At 35.7% G+C, this 14,000-nt stretch overlaps 1 protein-coding gene across 6 annotated transcripts in view; it reads left to right on the top strand.

Moving 5' to 3' along the window:
• Positions 1-14,000, top strand: part of C22H1orf185 (chromosome 22 C1orf185 homolog) — a 75,681-nt gene that overhangs the window by 30,969 nt on the left and 30,712 nt on the right. The window contains exon 1 of one of the 6 annotated variants that reach the window (XM_087445967.1): positions 13,549-13,969. The exons of the other annotated variants lie outside the window; for them this stretch is intronic. Coding sequence (XP_087302093.1) covers positions 13,909-13,969 — 61 coding nt within the window. The 5' untranslated portion in view covers positions 13,549-13,908. Of the gene's footprint in view, positions 1-13,548; positions 13,970-14,000 lie in introns of those variants that run through there. 6 annotated transcript variants of the gene reach the window in all.

Below are 14,000 nucleotides of genomic sequence, written 5' to 3'. Positions count from 1 at the left end.
TGATGGGGCTTCCTTCCTTCCTTCTCTCTCCACCTGCCCCAGTATTCTTTCTTTGTCATTGGCTTTTGACGGTTTTAATATAATATGCCTTGGAGAAGGTCTTTTTGCATTGAGATAATTAAGAGTTCTATTAATTTTATGTACTTGTATATCCAGTTCCTTCCCTAAGTTTGGGAAGTTCTCAGCTATTATTTCTCTGAATAAGCTCTCTGCTCTTTTCTCTCTCTGTTCTCCTTCTGGGATACCTATTATCCTTATGTGGCTTATCCTAATTGAGTTGGATATTTCTCATAGAATTTCTTTATTTTTTTTAAATCTTAGTTCTCTCTCCTCTTCTACCTGAATGATTTCTATATTTGAGCTCGCTAATTCTCTCTTCCATGTAGTGTGCTCTCTTTCCAATGCTTTCTCCTTTATTTTTCATCTCATTAATTGTGTTCTTCATCTCTAAAATTTGTTTGGTTTTTTTTTTTTAGAGTTTCAGTTCTTTTGGTGAAGTACTCCTTCTGTTCATTAATTTTATTCCTGAGCTCATTGAACTATCTTTCTGAGTTTTCTTGTAATTTGTTGAGTTTCTTCGTTACAGCTATTAGAATTCTCTTTTTTAGTTAGATTGTAATCTTCTATGACTTCAAGTTTGGTCTCTGGAGAGTTGTCATTTTCTTTCTGTTCTGCTGTGTTACTGTAATTCTTCATGGTACTTGATGACTTGATCCTCCGCCAGTGCATTTGTGGTAGTAAACACCTTTCTTGTTTGGGTAAGGCTTTGTTTATTTTGATTCTGAGCTGCCTCTGGTTCTATTTCAGAGCCTGGACTTTTAATCCTCCACTCCCTCTTCCAGAGGCATTGTCAGTGCCCTCTTTGTGCTGCTTGTGCCTCTGAGGTTGCTGTTGCCTTGCTATTTACAATGTTGCTGCAGTCTCAGATGTTGCCACTGGAATCACCAGGCTGTGAGCACTTCTGCTGATTCCAGGGTTGCTTAGGTCTTGTTTTCCCCCACTGGCTATCTGCAGGCTCTCCACAGGCTCAGGTGCTGGCAGCACTGCTGCCAGGGCAATGGGTTCACAGGTGTCTCTGTTGCGGCAGGGGGCCCAGGATCTTGTATGTAGCCCCTGCTGCCAGTAGAGCTGGTGTTGGGGTGCCACCACTGGGGGCTGGGTCATGGGTTCTGCTGTGGTTCCTGAAGCCTCAGGTCACAGGTGCCACCTGCCACTGCTGGAGGAGTGGCAGGGGCTAAGCCACGAGTGCTATTGCTGCTCCTGCAGCCTCTGGTCACTGGCACGCACCAGTGTACTTTTTGAAACCTCAGGTCAGGGCACCCTGCTCCTGCTGGGGAAATCCACATTTTGGATGCTGTTCCCACTGCTAGAAAGACTGGCAGTGCCACTCCTGAGGGAGGGAGAGGGGGCTGAGTCACTGGCGCCACTCTGTGTCCTGAAGCCTCAGGATATATGCACTACCCACCACCACTGGGGAGAGGGTCAGGGGCTAAGCTGAGAGTCCTGAGTCTGCTCCTACAGCTTCTGGTCACCAGCATGTGCACTGGTGTGAGCATCCCTGGTGTGGATTGCCATGGCTGGGGGCTGGTGGCTGCTCCCCTAGTTCCACTGCCTCCCGGAGATCCAGTCCACCCACCTTCAGACATATGGATGCATGGATTTCTGAGGCATTCTGGTGTGCTGTGCAGAGAGTCCTTTGTTGGTCAATGAATGTCCTACTGATTGTAACTTAGAGGGGAGAGACAAAGGGAACAACTGATTCAGCCATGATGCTGATGTCACTCTCAGTTCCTTTTATTAAATTGTTAAATTTAACATTTCTTGGTTTGACATATGCAATGTGTCAAGTTTTCTTGCATATAGGTCAATTTTTGCATAATCTCCATACAGTCATCTCTCAGTGCCAAAAGTGCCATCCCTCGGGATGGTATCAAGTAAGGAAAGTGTTTTTCTTCATTTGTGCTTACTTTTATGTTAGATTTCAGTTAGTCCTCCTAACTTGTTGCCTTGCTTATCCAACATGGTTACTCCTTTGTAATAATCTCTTCAAAGGATAGTTTAAATTGTTTGCAAGGTTTTTCCTTGTTTGTTAATATTATCATTTAAAAAATCAACCTTAAGAATAGAACTTTGTTGATAATAAAAGATCAAATGATAAATTTCAGTTCTAGCATATTGGCTGAATAAATGCCTCATTGGAACTGTGCTGTAAAAAAATTGTAGTTGCTGGGGTAACCTACCAGTCACTTTTGCTGATTTGCGGCGGCTCCAAAGTAACAGAAAATAGTTGTCTAAGATGGAACTATCAACCTTATTGACAACTATTATAGACACTTGTTTTAACTGTATTACCTTGAATGAGGTATGGTGAAACCAGATGCAAATCAAAAGAGAGAAATCAGAAAGAGTTTTACGGTTTATTATACTCACAGCTCCAGGGAAAGAAACAGCATGTCACACAGGCCCATTCAAGGGAAGCACCAGGGTTGGTCATGAGGCAGAGGGAGCAAGGGGAACAGTGGGGAAGTGCCTCTATTTTGGTTTCTTCGGGAAGGAATGGGGTGGGGCAGGGTAAGCAGGCTTAAGGTTGGCTAGTTTGAATAATTTCAGCAGGCTTTGGAACCTAGGGGCTGTTCTTGCTTGTGTGGTACACTAGGGCAATTAGGGTGCATGTGCAGTGGCCTGGAGTGTGAGAACTCTATAAGAGAGGTGATTGGGAGTATGGACTTAATTGGCTGCTCAAGAAGAGGAACTGGCCAGTCTCTAGCCAGGACCTCAAAACTGGGTCAAGATAGCATTTATAAAAACTGTATTACAACACTGAATATAAGGAAAATTTTCACATATATAGTTTCATGAATGGCATTATATAAAACATATTTAATGTGTACAGACACATCTATAAGGTTGCTTGCAATAAGGTTTGCTAATTGTATTGATTTGATTCTCTAAGGCTTGGAAGTTTCAGATTGTTGTGGAATAGATTAGTCTATTTTTTCCCTTTTGTTCTTTTGCCAGTTTTGAGGAGGTTGAATTAATTTATATTCCCTTGGATAAAAAGAGTTATTTAAATATAACTTTTTACCCAAGTTATATTTAAATAACTCATTTTACCTTTTCCAGTTGTGCTTTTTAATTTCTTTGAATGGATATTACATGTACATGGGATAGAAGTCAAAATATACAAAAGGATAGGCACAATTAGAGAATTTAAATTGCATGAGAAATTTGTTTTCCTCTTAAAATTCAAATTGAAGACTTTCCAGAATAATGTATTGCCATTTATTAGTAGTAGTGTCAGTATTATTTGTACTTAAGTAATTGAATATCTCTCAGATGTTTGTTTAAATCTAATGATAAGCACTAACATAATGTTTTATGAAGTTGATAAGAATGAAAATAATGAAGCACTATATATTTTATTCCCATGCTAAATGCTATAAAAGCTATTTCTCAAAAACTATAAAAGCTTTTCTCAAAAGCTATTAAATAAATTAATGCCCACCAGAGGATGCTGCAACTGCATGCAAAAAAGCAAACAATGGCCTCAATGATATCATACCTGTCTAATTCGCACCAGGGAAACTAATACTTAAGTAGTTTTCCTAGCTGATGATGCACGTTTATCTTTTGGCCTATGACTCACTCACCTTTTGGAAGAAAGGTTATAGTGAAGAGAATCTGGGAAAATGCAGAGGAAAGTTCACGGATAAAACTAGAAGACTCCTTTAGTGAAAGTCAACAGACTGTTCTGCTGTTTGTACAATGAGCTTAAATAACATAATTGCTTATGTTGATTTGATGCTCTAGCAGCATCATAATGTTTACCATCTCTACTTCTACGTCCTTAAACAAGACTCCCCATCGCTGTAAAAAAAAAAATTGCCTCCAATGATTGAATTGGTGACAAATATAGGCAGTATCCCTTTCAAATTGACAATTCTGATCTTTTTATGGATGATAGTATGAAAATACACATTATCTTGAGGCAGCCTTTCCAACTTTCACTTAGTTAATAGCTGATTTCTTCAAGACTTTTATCACTCTCTGATAGTATTTTATTTGTTTATGTGTTTATTATTTGTCCCCTCCTCCTAAAATATGAGTCTCAGGATCACAGTGTCACTGGCTTTAGCACAGTGTCTGGCACATCTTGTCAGGTGCTCAGGAAATAATTGTGGAATTAATGAATTCTACTCCCATCGTGTAGCGAATCTTTGAATGGTAGTATGAACCATTCATAGTTAAATCCCTACTATGTGCTATGCTGCAAGCAAAATTTAAGGATAAATTTAAAAGTGTCAAGGGACACAAAACTGAATAATATGTAGCCCTTTTCTTTGAAGTAATAACCAAGTTCCAGAGAGGTTTTAAAATGTGTACCTTTCTTACTTTAAGAAAGGATTTAAAGTAGCTTCCAGTAAAAGTCACATGTAACAGAACTGATAAAGATATGAAAGATGAACGCTAGAAGGATAAATAGAAAAGTCATAATTTTAAAATTTGAGTTAACGTAATTCCCATAATCAAGGATGAATTTTAGTTTGAACTTTCTGATATTCAAGGCGAAGAAACACTAGGTGTATAATTATTACCTGACAAATGAGCACATTGTCTGTTGGTCTAAAAAGAATGTTTCTTGATATTGAATTCTAAAGTTTGTCACAGAATCCTTATATAAGGGACACTTAGAATTATATGATGGGTAATATAGTTAATGTTTAGATGATTATTCCCCACACAATCTTTTCTTTATTATATCCCTGCTAAAATATAAAGATGTAATATTAAAATATAACATTATATTAAAGGCAATTCTGTATAAATACTAATCTATTGTGGCTTAGGTATATTTTCTAGTAGTGTCACTTAATACAGGTATTACTTGGTTGTTATAGCCTTACTATTTCAAATTTCATTTGTCTGCACTGACTTTGTGAGAAGCTAGATAGCAATCAGTTCAAGATAACTATCTGATACAAAGTCATTTATTACTTTATTGAAGGAAAATCAATGTATTATATGGTAGACATATAAGTAATAAAGTAGATGATCTGTTTTGAAAATTAAGGTTAACTTTTACTCTCACCAGATTAATAACATATTTGATAACTTTTTCCAGCTCTTAATATGTTTTTCATTTATTAGCTAATTTAATCATTCCAAAACTCCCTGAGGTAGATGTCAAGAGGCAGAAACAGAATTCAACTCAGAGCTTCTGCTCTGAAGTCTGGTACCTTTTCCACTAGGGCTAGCCCGTCCTCAAAAATAGACGAGTCCCAAAAGTATCTGCAACGACGATGACATTTCCTTCTGTATTTAAATATCAAGGGGTTTCTATTTGTATTATTTATTTATTTATTACTGTTTTTTGTTAGTAAACATGATATAGATTATTTTGGCTTGAACTTCTTTTTTTGAAAGAATTCTTGTCACAATTTGGCATCAATCATTAAGGACTTGCTTATAATTTCTGCCTATCTGATTTTTAATATTATGTCTGGATAGACCCTTCCAGATAGTTACCTGTAAATTTATCCACAATAATTGAAAACACAGATATAACAAATGAAATTAGTTAGTATTATCCATTTGAAAATGGAAAGCATTTTCCATAAGTAGAAATATTGATTTTGGCATACTTGATATTAAACTGTTCTTTCTAGTTTGTGATGGTAAGGCTAGGACATTAGCTGTACATCATATACTGGTCTTCATGTCAAGAATGCAACACAACTTACAACAAAGTCTTATAGCAAGAACACATTCAATAAAATAATAGAAATAAGGAGTAAAGATTCAGGATTGGCAAAGTATTTTTTAAATAGAAAATCTACATATTAACTATATTTAACCTAAAATTTACCTCTGAGCTTCCTAGAAGCCAAAATGTAAAAGGAAACATGGTCAACTACACTGTTCTCCTTGACAAAAAGAAAAAAAAATTTTCAGTTACAATGTTTTTTTCTTGTGATAAGAACTTTAAAGATGTACTCTCTTAGCAACTTTCAAATATACAATACAGTATTATTAACTGTAGTCACCATGCTGTACGTTACATCCCTAGGACTCATTTATTTTATAACTGGAAGTTTGTGCCTTTTGACTACCTTCACCCATTTCACCCACCCCCTGCCTCTGGCAGCTACCATTCTGTTCTCTTTATCTATGAATTCAGTTTTTTTTTTTTAGGTTCCACATATAAGTGAGATTATATGGTACTTGTCTTTCTCTGTCTGACTTAACTCACGTAGCATAATGTCCTAAAGGTCCAGCCATGTTCTTACAAATGGCAAGATATCCTTCTTTTTTATGACCAAATAATATTGCATTGTATATATATATACCACATTTTCTTTATCTATTCATTCATCGATGGACACTTAGGTTGCTTCCATGTCTTGGCTATTGTAAATAATACTGCAATGAACATGAAGGTGCAGATATCATTTCAAGTTAGTGTTTTCATTTCCTTTGGATAAACACCCAGAAGTGGAATTGGTGGATCATATGGCAGATCTATTTTTAATTTTTTGAGGAATCTCCATACTGTTTCCCACTGTGGCTGTACCAATTTACATTCCCACCAATAGTGCACAAGAGTTCTTTTTCTCCACATCCTCGCCGACACGTTGTTTTCTGTCTTTTTGATAATAACCATTCTATCAGGTGTGAGGTGATATCTCATTGCGGTTTTGATTTGCATTGCCTTGATGATTAGTGATGTTGAGCATCTTTTCCTGTACTTGGCCATCTGTATATCTTCTTTGGAAAAATGTCTGTTTATATTCTCTGCCCATTCTTTAATTGGATTGTTTATTTTTTCACTATTGAGTTGTACAAGTTCTTTTTTTTTTTTTTTTAACTCTGGAAATGCTGTTTTTAAAGATTTTATTTATTTATTTTTTCCCCCCAAAGCCCCAGTAGATAGCTGTGCGTCACAGCTGCACATCCCTCTAGTTGCTGCATGTGGGACGCGGCCTCAGCATGGCCGGAGAAGCAGTGCGTCGGTGCGCGCCCGGGATCCGAACCCGGGTCGCCAGCAGTGGAGTGCGCTCACTTAACCACCAAGCCACGGGGCCGGCCCACAAGTTCTTTATATATTTTGGATATTAACTCCTTATCAGATATGTGATTTGCAAATATTTTCTCCCATTCATTAGGTTGCCTTTTCATTTTGTTAATGGTTTCCTTTGCTGTGCAGAAGCTTTGTTGATTGATGTAGTCCCACTTATTTATTTTTGCTTTTGTTGCCTTTGAAAAAAATTTAATTTCTCATGTAGAATTTCATTTAGAGACTATTTGGTGATATGGCAAAATGCACCCCCAATAAAAATCTTATAGAAAATACAGTAATGTTTCTTGTCAGTTCATGCAAAAGCTGACCTAAGTTATTTAAAAATAAATTTAAGAAGAAAGGTTGGATTACCTTATTTTATATATGGTTGGAATTTTATGCAATTTCTGTAACTATAAGGTTTATAACATTTAAAAATGTTTATAAGTGGGAGGAAATTCATGCTGTAAAGCATGAAATGGACAGAGGTCATATCAAATTAAGGATTGTTGTAGATGGGGTTGAAAACTTGAGGAAAAAAAGGAGAAAGATTAGAATATCGCAGTGGAGAATAAGTGACTAAAAATCTGCATGATTCATTGGATTTAATTTACTTAAATAAATATAGGCAGAGCATGAGCCAGTCCTGATCGCCTGGTGGTTAAAGTTTGGTGCTCTCACTGCTTCAGCAGCCCGGGATTGGTTCCCGGTTGCAGAACCACACCACCTGTCTGTCAGTTGCCACGCTGTGGTGGCGGCTCACATAGAAGAACTAGAAGGACTTACAACTGGAATATACAACTATGCACTGGAGCTCTGGGGAGAAAATAAATAAATAAATATAGGCAGAGCAGAACTCATCAGAGAAATAATTGTTTCTAAAGCCTCTGACCATCCATATAAGCTATTAGATTGTAGGACCTAGATCCATAGTTCATTGAGAATAAAAATTCTCATTATTCATGGTAGTTATGTTCTGTAAAGTTGCTGTGAATACTGAATTAACAAGTACTGAACCATTGCTCCTAGGGGAAAATATAGGGTTATGTTCCTGCAAGTCTGTGATTATAACATTTTCATCAACCAGTCAATACCTAATCTTGTTTTATGTGTGTTTTTGTTTAAAGACACTTTATATAGTATTGTGTTGATTCATTAACATTGAACTCACAGCCAACAGCAGCACCATAACTCATAGGTGAATGAAGCTTATCTAACATATTTCCTCTGTAGGGCACATCACAGCCTTCTTGCGCTTAGGACACTATATGGGTATTCTGCATTATGCTTGGGGACCATTTTAAACAGTGAAATCACCAGGAAAGAGCACAAAAATGCAGAAACCACGGCACTAAATAGATCATAAAAAGGGCAATTGTTTACAGTATGAGAGCTACATCAAGAAGGCAGAATGTCACCTTATTTGACCTCAGCTGAAAACACACACGTTGACAAGTTTTTCACCACTCTGCCCATATGTATGTCTGTAAATGACTACGAAAGCACTGTGAGTATTGATTTGGTAGTTACAAATAAATTTTAATGATTAGGTGAATTCACAAATACAGAATCTGTAAATAATGAGAATTGACTATAATTACTTTAGCAAGGTTTTAGATCCCTCTCTCATTGCAGAATTTAAATGGTTCTGAAAACAAAAAAGCTCCCAGAGACTCTTCTACTTATTTATTTTTTAACGTGTAGTGTTTTATTTCATTTCCATTGTCTTCAAATTTTTCTCTTTTCCATTTCTTCTTTAAAAATATTATAATTTAATTTTTTACTTTTTAAAACTGCTTTATTGAGAAATAATTGAAATACATATTTTTGACACTTTTGACAAAGTTTTAACGTACGCATACATATACATCACCACAATCAAGATAATGAGCATATTCATCACCTCCAAAAGTTTTTGCGTGTCCTTTTGTAATCCATCCTTCCCACCCTTCCCTGTCCCCCATCTCCAAGTAACCACTCATATGCTTTCTGTCACTATTGATTAGTTTGCATTTTCTAGAGTTTTATATAAATGGGATCATAGAGTATGTAGTCTTTTTTTTTTTTTTCTTTTCTTTTTGGCTTCTTTCACTCAGCAGAATTATTTTTAAATTTATCCATGTTGTTGTGTGTATCAATAGCTTATTTCTCTTTATTGCTGAGAGTATTCCACTGTATGAATATACTACAATTTAGTTACCCATTTATCTATTGGTGGACATAATAAAGCTATGAAAATTGTATGGACATATATTTCCTCTTCTCTTGGATTAATATGTAGGAATGGAATGGCTGGATCACATGGTAGATATATGTTTACCTTTTCATGAAACTGTCAAACTATTTTCCAAAGTGATTGTACCATTGTACTTTCTCACCAGCAAAGTATGAGAGTTCCAATTCCTCCCCATCCTTGCCAAACTTTGGTATGGTCAATTTTTTTAATTTTAGCCATGCTAATGGGTATATAGTGGTATCTCACTGTGATTTTAATTTGCCTTTCTCTAATGCCTAATGATGTGAAGAATCTTTTCATACACTTGCTTGTCATATATATATCTTGTTTGGTGAAGGATCTGCTCATATCATTTGCTGATTTTTAATTGGGTTGTTTGTTTTCTTATTGTTGAGTTTTGAGAGTTCTTTATATAATCTGGACACAATTCCTCGATTAGATATATGCTTTCTAAGATTTTCTCCCAGTCTGTGGCTTGTCTTTTGATTTTCTTTCTTAGTAGTGCCTTTTGAAGAAGAGAAGTTTTAAAATTTCATTTGACCATCTATTTTTTCATAGATTGTGCTTTTGGTGTCATATCTAAGAAATCTTTGCCTGGCCCAATGTCACAAAGATTTTTCTCCTATGTTTTCTTCTAGAAGTTTTATAGTTCCAGGTACCTTTAGTTTTTTTTTTTTTTTTTTTTTATCAATTTTGAGTTAAAATTTGTGGGAGGTATCTTGGGAGGTATAGAGCCAAGTTCATCTTTTGCATATGGTTATCTAATTATCCTGCACTATTGCATTGCCTTAGACACTTTGTCAAAACGCAGTTGTCCTCTTATGTATGGGTTTATTTCTGGACTCTATTCTGTTCCATTTTTCTATTTGTCTGTCTTTAACCAATACCATGCTGTTTTGATTCCTGTAACCTTATAATAATTATTGAAATCAAGTAGTTATCCCTCCAAATTTTTCTTCTTTTTTCAGAGATGTTTTGGCTATTCTGGGTCCTTTGCAATTCCATATGAATTTTAGAATCAGCTTCTCAATTTCTACAAGAAAGCTTGCTAGGATTTTGATTGGGGTTGCATTGAAACTATAGATCAATTTAGGGAGAGTTGACATCAAAACTGTACCATGTCTTTCAGTCCATGAGCAAAGTATATCTCTCTATTTATTTAGGTCTTCCTTAATTTCTCTCAGCAATATTTTGTAGTTGCCAATGTACTGGCCTTTCACACCGGCCTTTCATGTCTTTTATCAGGTTTACTCCTAAGTATTTAATATTTTTTATGCTGTTGCAAATTGTAATTTTTAAACATTTCAATTTCTGACTGTTTTTGATAGAATACAGAAAGATGATTTTTTTCTTTTGTTTGATTTTAAAAAATTTTTATTTTATTGTGATAAAAACACAACATGAGATCTACCGTCTTAACAAATTTTTAAGTGTATAATATAGTACTGTTAACTATAGACACAATGTTGTATAGATCTCTAGAACTTATTCATCTTGGGTAGTTAAGACTTTATGCCCATTGATTAGCAATTCTCCATTTTCCTCCTTCTCCCAACTCCTGGCAACCACCATTCTACTCTGATTCTATGAGTCTGACTATTTTAGATATCTCATATAAGTGGAATCACTCAGTATTTGTCCCAAGGTGACCAGCTTATTTCACTTAGTAAAATGTCCTCCGGATTCATCCATGTTGTCATATATTGCAGGATTTCTTTCTTTTTTAAGGCTGAATAATGTTCCATGGTATAGACCACATTTTCTTTATCCATTCATCCACTGATGCACTTTTGGGTTTTTCCCACATCTTAGCTATTGTGAATAGTGCTGTAATGAACATTGGAGTGCTAATATCTCTTCAAGATTTTGTTTTCAATTCTTGTGGATAAATATTCATAAGTGGAATTGCTGGATCATATGGTAATTCTAATTTTAATTTTTTGAGGAATCTCCATACTGTTTTTCATGAGCAGCTGCACCATTTTGCATTCCCACCAACAGTGCACAAGAATTTCAATTTCTCCACATCCTCGCCAACTCTTATTGACTTTTGTTTTATTGGAAAATAGCCATCCTAACAGGTATGAGGTGATATCTCATTGTGGTTTTGACTTGCATTTCCCTAATGTTTAGTGATGTTGAACGTTATTTCATATGCCTGTTGGCCATTTGTACGTCTTCTTTGGAGAAATGTCTATTCAAGTCTTTATGGCATTTTTAAATTGGGTTGTTAGTCTTTTTTGCTATTGGGTTGTAGCTTTTATGTTTTGGAAATTAACTCCTATCGTTTGCAAATATTTTTTCCCATTTTGTATGTTGCCTTTTCACTCTGTTGATTATTTCCTTTGCTGTGCAGAAACTTTTTAGTTTGATATAGTCTCACTTGTCTCTTTTTGCTTGTGTTGCCTGTGCTTTTGGTGTCATAGTCATGAAATAATTGCCAAGACTAATGTCATGAAAGTTTTTTTCTTGTATTCTTCTAGGAGTTTTACAGTTTCAGAAGACAACTGATTTTTGTATATCGATGTTGTTTCCTGCAATCTTGTTAAACTCACTTAATTGTTCTACTAGTTTATTTAAAATTCCATAGGATTTTCTACATAGATGATCATGTTCTTTGTGTGTCTTAGTCTATTCAAGCTGCTATAACAAAGTACCACAAACTGGGTGGCTTATGAACAACAGAAATTTGTTTCTCACAGTTCTGGAGGCTGGAAGTCTGAGATCAGAGTGCCCATGTGGTCAAGTTTTGTGCCTGGTGAGAGCCCTCTTCTTCCTTCTTGCTGTGTCCTCACATGGTGGAAGGGGCTAGGGAGCTCTGTAGGATCCTTTACATAAAAACACTAATCCCATTCATAAGAGCTCCACGTTCACATCCTAAGCACCACCCGAAGGCCCCACCTCCTAATACCATCACACTGGACATTAGGATTTCAACATATTAATTTGGGGGCACAAAATCATTCAAATCATAACAGGAGAATATAAACACTTATTTTCCCTTTTTAATCTAGATACCTTTTATTTCTTTTTCATGTCTGGTTGCACTGGCTAGAACCTTCAGTGCAGCATTGAATAGAAATTGTGAGGGGTCAGCCCCGTGGCTTAGCGGTTAAGTGCGCGCGCTCCGCTGCTGGCGGCCCGGGTTCGGATCCCGGGCGTGCACCGATGCACTGCTTCTCTGGCCATGCTGAGGCCGCGTCCCACATACAGCAACTAGAAGTATGTGCAGCTATGACATACAACTATCTACTGGGGCTTTGGGGGAAATAAATAAATAAATAAAAATTAAAAAAGAAAAAAAAGAAAGAAATTGTGAGAGCAGATATCCCTGTATTGTTCCTGATTTTAGGAGGAAAGCATTCAGCTTTCACAATTAAGTCTGGTTTTTTTTATTGTAAATGACCTTTATAAGGTTGAGGAACCTGATAACCAGGAGAGAGGTTCCCTTCTACCTTAGTTTGCTGAGAGTTTTTTTAAAATCAGGAATGGATGTTGGATCTTGTCAAATTTTTTCATGTCTATTGACATAGATCCATATTGATCATATGGATTTTCTATTCTAACTTGTTAATATGGTGGATTGCATCAATTGGATTTTTAATGCTAAAGCAACGCTGTATTCTTGGGATAAATCCTACTTGGTCATGATGTCCTTTCAATATAATTTTGGATTTAATTTGCTAAAATATTGTTTAAAATTTTTGTATCTATATTCATGATGGATTTATAATTTCAATTTGTAATTTCTTTTCTCTGTCTCTCTTTTTTTTCTTTTGGTCTGGTTTTGGTATCAGAGTAATGTCAGCCTCATAGGATGAATTGAAAAGTATTCTCTTGTCTTCAAATTTTTGGAAGCATTGTATAGAAGTAGTATTTTTTCCTTAAATGTTTGGTAGAATTTACCAGTGAAGCCACTTGGGCATGGAGTTTTCTTTGTAGGGAGAATTTTAACTACAGTATCAATTTTTTAAATAGATATGGGTCTATTTATGTTACCTATTTCTTCTCTAATGAGCTTTGGAAACGTATGTCTTTTAAGGAATTTTTCCATTTCATCTAAGTTGTTAAATTTATTTGCATAAAGTTGTTCATAACATTGCCTTATTATTCTTTTAATATCTGTAGAATCTGTAGTGATGTCACCTCTGTCATTTCTGATATTGGTAATTGTGCTTTTTTTCTTTTTATTGATCAGTCTAGCTAGAAGTGTCTCAATCTGATATATCTCAAAGAACCAGCTTTTGGTTTCATTGATTTTCTCTGTTGTTTTTCTGTTTTCTGTTTCATTGGTTTTCACTTTGGCTTTTAATATTTTTTTCTTCTGTTTACTTTGGGCTTAATTTTCTCTACTTATTATAGTTTTTAAGGTTATTCACACATTTTTTTCTAATATTTCAGTTTTTTGGGTATAGATTTCCCCCTAAGTACTGCTTTAGTGACATCCCACAAATCCTGACATGTTGTGTTTTCATCTTATTCGGGTTGAATGTTCTGTCAATGTCAATTAGATCCATGATGACACATGGCTTCTGAAGTTCCCTGGGGATCATCTCCATCCCAGTCAGCTTAGAGGGAGAAAGAACATGGAGCAAGGTGCTTGGGAGGTTTTTTTATGACATCACTTCTACTCAAATTCCATTGGTTAGAACTCAGTCATATGGCTTCACCTAATGGTATGGGAAACTGGAACATATAGTCAGTCTA

This window comes from Ceratotherium simum, chromosome 22 (assembly GCF_057802395.1).
Source record: "Ceratotherium simum simum isolate JZ-2026a chromosome 22, ASM5780239v1, whole genome shotgun sequence".
NCBI classification, from domain to species: domain Eukaryota; kingdom Metazoa; phylum Chordata; class Mammalia; order Perissodactyla; family Rhinocerotidae; genus Ceratotherium; species Ceratotherium simum.
The sequence above is the reverse complement of the archived record's forward strand: the minus strand, read 5'-3'. Positions and strand labels throughout refer to the sequence as shown.